Source organism: Apis dorsata, unplaced genomic scaffold (genome assembly GCF_000469605.1).
Source record: "Apis dorsata unplaced genomic scaffold, Apis dorsata 1.3 scaffold_44, whole genome shotgun sequence".
Classification (NCBI taxonomy): domain Eukaryota; kingdom Metazoa; phylum Arthropoda; class Insecta; order Hymenoptera; family Apidae; genus Apis; species Apis dorsata.
Genome location: NW_006263346.1, coordinates 1609082 through 1616090, shown reverse-complemented (window position 1 = coordinate 1616090; position 7009 = coordinate 1609082). Strand labels below are relative to the sequence as shown.

At 36.9% G+C, this 7009-nt stretch overlaps 1 protein-coding gene across 1 annotated transcript in view; it reads right to left on the bottom strand.

Annotated features, from left to right (window-relative positions):
- Positions 1-5543, bottom strand: part of LOC102670653 (protein groucho-like) — a 51177-nt gene extending 45634 nt beyond the window's left edge. The window contains exons 1-2 of the mRNA XM_006608840.1: positions 5221-5543; positions 1111-1314 (exon numbers count right to left, since the gene is read on the bottom strand). Coding sequence (XP_006608903.1) covers positions 1111-1146 — 36 coding nt within the window. The 5' untranslated portion in view covers positions 1147-1314; positions 5221-5543. The remainder of the gene's footprint in view (positions 1-1110; positions 1315-5220) is intronic.
- Positions 5544-7009: the final 1466 nt, after the last annotated feature.

Here is a 7009-nt window from a genome sequence, read left to right as displayed (position 1 = left end):
AACTTTGAACCGAGAAAAATGTGAAAATTCGCACGAAAGATGGATATTTACGTGTGCAAATGTATTCGAGTGATATTTCGCGTGGTGGTATGCTAATCATTTTAGAAAGAAACGGTGGTATGCGTACACACACGCGCGTACTGTTTTATACATACCGATACAATCGCACGCAATATACGATACGATTGTGAATGAAATCTAGTCACAGAGGGGGGAGGGGGGAGGAAGGAAGCGGGAGAGGGAGGGAGGGAGGGGGGAAGAAATTAACCGGTAAACTTTTCTCTGCGGAGCGAATGCTTAATAGTTCACTTCTGAAGCGTTCAAACAATGAACAAAGCGGTGAATTAAAATTGGAGGCACCCCATAAGTGGGCTCATGAAAGGGGAGAGAGATAATATGGGCCGCCGCCACGATGGTGTTAGAGCAACTGACGGGGTAACTACTTTGAAAAGAAAAGTTGAAAGCTCACGAGCACCGACGCCTTTTATTCTTCCCCGGTAGAAGTGGTTAAGGCGCTTCTCCTCGCCGGTTTCCTCGTGATATCAATATCATAGAAAGAAATGAAATTTCAAGTGCTCATATAATAAATCCTATCCTTTTTTTCTTTTGCCTTTTTTTTTTTTTTTTTTTCATTTTTATCTCAAAATGACCCGTAATTCATGAAAACGTTTCATTAATATAAGCTAGTATAACTCCGATAATAAAAAAAAAAAAATCTCTAAATCTTCACATTTCTTACAGAAATTCTTAAAAATAACTTCCCGATGATAAAAGGAAAAAAGGCTTAAGAATGTTTCAAAGATTATTATAATAGCATTCAAACATTTCTTTCAATGGGAGATAGCATCGTAATGGAAGCGAAGAAAATTAGCGAAATTAATCGATTCGGCGCAACTACGTCGGATAAAATTGGCCGAGTTCCTAGTCTATCTCGGAAGTTGCGGCAAGAGTAATCGGCCCCGCACCTTTTCGTAATTAAAAACGCGACAATCTTGTTTCGAGAAAGCTTGAAAACGATGAAGAAATTGAGGCAATACGCGCCTCTTGCTTTCCTTCCTCTCCCTCTTCTTTTTTTTTTTTCTCTTATTTTTCTTATTGTTGATTACTTACGGGAGCGGCTGGGTGTCTCGCCGGCGCGGGATACATCTTAATTGTGGCTAAATACTTCGCAAGAATCACACACGTCCGCAATGCCCTTTGTACACGGTCACTTCATGATCCATTCCCCGGCTCGATCTTTGCGGCAACATTCTCAGGATCTTGGAGGAACGCCAACAGTCTTCCCTCAGTGTTCAGCATCTAGATCTTCGCCGGCTGTAATTATAACACGACACGATTCGTTACTTTGACCGAAACCGAGGTGTTTCGTAAACTTCTTCACGAGAACTCGCGATTTCGCGTGACTACGCTTTTCTTAGAACTAATTTTCATTTTACGATCGGTTTTTATATTTACACTTTGTAACAAAGTGGTTTTTAACGATTACACTTTAAGTATACTTTAAGTATTTAGCGATTATTCAAGTAACCTAAATAAAAATAAAAATAAAGTGCGTTTGATAAATACGAGATTTTATAGATGTATATATATATATATCATTAAATATTAAACATAATTATTTGTTCAAAGTGTACGTGTACATTTTCTATTTTTCAATTTCTAAAAAAAAATCCGACCGATTTCATCACGTATTTTGAAATTATTTATACGATTGCGTCATGTGTGTACGCGGCTTTATGAATCCAACCGATCAATTTATCGTTCGATTTACGGGGCGCGTAAACCATGCTCCGTCACCGTCCCGAGAACATTTATCCTAATCTTCAAGGCGTGTTTCCAACGAAGGACGACAAAGACCGAAAAGAAAAGCAGAGGAAAAAAAAAAGCAACTGGCAACTGGCAAGGGAGAAAAAAAAAAAGGAGGTGAGATAAAAGAAACGTACGCTCAACGCCCCCTCGTTTAAACCAAACGCAAAGCTTGTGCACGAACGAAATGACACGTACAGAAACTGCGTATTTCGTATTTTTTGAAAATATTGTTTTCGGTAAACAATTTCTTTCCACGCGTTAAAATTTTTCTGCATCTAATACGTAATCACCGACGATTTAAATCATCGATTAAAAACGATAATGACCCGTGAAACGAAAACGTGTATGTATTACGATGGAATGAAATATCGATAATGGCGGACGATGAACAAATGATTCGTTATAATGTACTCGTGACGCATGAATTTAATTCGTCGATAGAGAAATTGTTTGGTGAAATTAAGATAAGAATAATCGACAAATTAAATCAATTAATAAAATTAAAATAATTTAAAAATTTTTTAAAAAATTGTTTGTACTTATCGATAATAATGTAAATGTTATTTTTATTAATGTTCCCTGTTATTTGAAAATCGTGGATATCGAAAATTCAACGCATATCTTGCGGTTTGCACGTGTAATTTACTTTTATATGATTCTCACATGCTATAACCGTCCATGCACTCGTAATTCGAGATGGATAATTTGATTTGTCGAATCAAATCGAACAGTGATTCTTCATGGTTTAAGATTTTTTTAAGAAACTCAATTTATTCGAATAATTCGGGATATTTTAACCTTTTTTTATTTAATCGAAATATTTTTACAATTTTTTTAAATAATTTCAAATTTTTAGAATATTTTTATTTATAAAAATTTTAATATTTCGACTAACCTTTTGAATTGAGAATTTCACGTATAATTCATAATACATAAAGAAGTCAAAAGTATCACGTGACTTTTCGTTAACGATACATTAGCAAAGTACGAAAAGTTTCATAGCCCTTTCCAAAACATGCTAACATTACATGCAAACAAGTATGTGAAAATAAGTATATATATACTCGAGTATCAATGGACAAGTATTAATGGCTTGCATTAGAGTAATTTGGATCTTCCCCTCAAGTAATTTTCACGTAATAAATCAGATACATAAAACGGAATCACATGTGCGAATTAAATAACAAACTACAATACTGTTTACGTCAGCTAAATGTACATGTAAATTTGGAATTGAAAGTGTCTGAATAATTTAAAACACCAGAGTAAAACGTTCAGAATAAAATGTAGTAGAGCAAAATTTTTGATCGAAATGAAGAATTTCGTTGTTGTTATCATTTCCACGTTGACATCAGGGTGATTTCACACATGTATACGTGTCATTACGGGCTCTTTGTAACGCCGGATGATGTTTCGTGTAACATGAAAATGGAGTCATGTAACTCCGTTAACAGACCATTCTCCACGGATAATATATTTCACGAGCGATGTATAATGGAGCGGGCATACGTGAAAAACGCGAAGCCAAATTTGAACAGTCATTTCCATCAATTTGCAATATACGAACATGACGAAACGATGAAAACTTTCAGCGGTTTAACTTTTATCACCTTTTTTTCTATCACCGATGTAGTAATATATAAATCGAAATACATAATCTAAAATTTTTCGATAAAATTCTTTTTAACAAATAAACTATAGAATCTATAGAAATGATCGATGTTTTGAATATCTTCAACGTTTTATCACTGAACGAACAAAGAAGTTATACGTATGAACGGAACGAAACGGTTGGATTGTGTGCTCAGATGAAATTTCGTGAAAAGGAAAATAAACAAGCATCGCACGACAGCTGTTCAAAGACACCTACCTATAACGTTCGAGCGAAAGAAGGGAACGTATACCGGATGTAGCGTTGCACAGGCAAGTCACGAAGGAAGTTATCACGAATCTTGTTTAATCGCCGTTAAGATCCTTAATCACGCGATCACCGTGATTTCTTTTCCCTGCGATCGTTATCGCGACATGGTCAAATACCGCGACGTAGACTACGTGCTGCGCTCTACAATTTAAAAGATTTCCCACAAAGTAGCTTACAAAATTATAGTTTATCTAAATTATAATTTATCGACGAGAACCAAATAATGTATATAATTTATGAGCATCGATATATAAGTATATACAGGCGCGTGTCATCGATAAATAGTTTATACTTTAATCGCTAATAACAATCGAGCAAAAAATTATAATAAGAGGACAACGATATAGATAACGATAAATGATACTAATTCATAAGCGCTATATATGTTTATAAAATTGTTAATGTAAAAATTATGAAAACTATCATATATATATTATATATATATGATATATTAGCAATGTTAATATAATGACAAATAAATGATATCGTTTCCTCGTTTTCCTTTCTCATGTTTGCAGTTGACCATATACCTACTATATTTATTGGCCATCATAGAAATTACAAGAAAATGCCAATGGTATGAGAGAAAAAAATACATAGTAAAGGTTCTAAGAAGCCGACCGACGAAGAAAGTAGCGGGTAAAACGTGTCGATTGTCTGAATGATTTAATGAGCCATGTACGTTGATTCGCGATTACCCCCAGCTTGTAGCTAACTCCCATTCCCGCTACCGTCGTGTCTCTTTCCAGTAATTTACTTCGCAGCTGTGTCGCATCGAAGGTGCTGCCAGTGGCACCGCTTATTAAACTGAGAAAGAACGAAACTCGTCATTGGCTTCTTTCAAACTAGCCTAATAATGCCGGTTAAACGCGTGCCGCAACATTCTGCCGCTTGAAAGATCGTCTTATCGTTTAAAACATCAGACCAATTAAAGTCAGGCGGATTACAAAACGACATGTACCTGCAACTACGTCGTTCTCAAACACGTAATTTCCGACATAACGTGAAATATTATTAAAATCTGCTAACATTTCTATAATTACCGCCCATTTGAGCTGGCAACGAAGCAAAACAACAGAAAGCAATTATCAAGGTTAATGTTACACGATACGGTGTTATTGGCAAATCGCGTACATGATTAGATATTTCCACCATGTGACGATATATATTAAAAATCTAAATAATCTAAATTAATATCACAATTTTCGAAAATAGAAAGATTAACACGTTTTGTTAGATAATATATAAAATGTCACCCTTTTTTATATGGAATACCATGCGTCGTTAAACAAATATTCAGCTACTTCTCGATTATCACGATTTCAAATAATTTGGTATATATACACGAGAACAAAATCAATGATAAGACGTTTGTGTTTACATAAAAATCTATCGCGAACATGTTAAATGACGCAGCAAACAATAATTTCTCCCATTGGCAACAAACGAACTGAGAACGGTCAATAGAAAAAGCTGTCAGTAAATAATACCTTTGGTCTGTGGTTCGTTTTCTTCGCGTTTTGTTTCCTCAGGAGATACGTCTTTAATCCACCTTGGCACTATGCGAAAAATATAACCGACACACACCGATTTTTTCTCGCACTATCACAAACACTTCATGTATATATATATGTATAGTCTAAAGAAAAAAAGAAAACGCGTGCACAGTGTCACACATATATACGTATATCGAACGTATAAAGCGTCGAGACGAAACGCGAACGTCACAACCGCACCGTACAACGAACGACGCTCGACTGCGAGCCGGGTACCGAAGTGGATGACGGGAAACGTGTGAACGCCGCTTGCCGCCGCGGCGAACACCAATGAGCGGCTACTAACACTATCCACCACGGCAACGACACTGACACACCAATAAGGGGACACAAATGTACACAGAGAACGGAATGTGCATCTCTTTTCTTTTCATCTCTGTCCTTTTTCGACTCGTTTCTCAGTTCGTCGAGTCAAGGGCGTCGACCGACAGGGGCGATTCGTTGTTTCCTTATATCGAAGAAACCAATAATGGCTAATTTCATAATGATTATGAAATTACAAGTTTTCTCCTCGTTCAAAGATACGTCAATATCGATCGAACAATTCGCATTCTATGTTAAAACGGTCCACGAAAGATCTCACCCGATACGGCTTCTTATCGGAAATTTTAATAGCTATTTAACTTACTAACACTACGCCACCGATGTCTTACACTCTCCGCAACTTTTTAACGAACTTTTGTCACGGAGTTCTTTCTTACGCGCATAAAGGAAAACAATATTTTAACTTATATTCGACATTAAAAGAAAACTAATTTAATCTTACATAATTTCTCTATTAATTTTTACTTACTAACCACATGTTCACGCATATTTAAAGATATATACCTTAAATATACAACGTTCTAATAGCGTTCTAAATCATTTAAAATTTATTTTATTAAAACATCGTTTTCTTTTGTTACATTTGTTTCCTTTGTCACGATTATTCGAGATATAATTTCTCACTTTAAAAAAATCTTTATCGACACCTCTGCTTTTAGGTGTCTCGCTCGCACTCAATAGTAGTATCCTCTCAGTTGCTATCCTCTTTGCACGTATACAGAAGATGAGACATATCATTTGATCTCTGTCGCACTTCAGTTTCTTGATCTTCTACCTCTTCTCGTCGTTTGTCTCACTTATTCGTTCTATCTTCAAACTTTCCGCCTCTGTCTTACAGGTGCACCGCATCATCGCTATCGTTGTTTCGCTCGCACCTATCTTTTGTCATACATATGTCCCTTGTGCTCCATCTCTATTCATCTTCTTCATTCTCTCGTTTTCGTCTCATCTCTCTTTTAACCGTATATATCGCGATCGTTGCATCTGCGTTTTCCCAACTCCTGTAGAACAACAGAGACTGCCTCTCTGCGCCTGTCCTGCTTGCACTTAACTGAAACGAGGCGTAGAAGGAGGAGTACCGGAACCAAGTGCCGAACGTTGCTTGTGTGTCGCATGTACGGAGTGTCGGCAGCGCGCATAGGACAAAGACAGAGTGAGTCAAAGTGCTAGAGCCGGACAACACGAGTCAACCGGCAATGTAAGGAGAGACCTTTAGGTGGGTGCAAGCGATGCAATGGTGAAGGTGATATTCCAAGCGTGGTGAGTGCGTGTGTGTGTGCTCATCATATTACACACTGCTCATACATCGTGTCTGCTGCGCTTTGAGGGCGCGAGGAGATGAATCCTCGATTCGGTTAAACGCCCGCCAACTGGGGATGTTCTAAATCAGGCTGTCTAC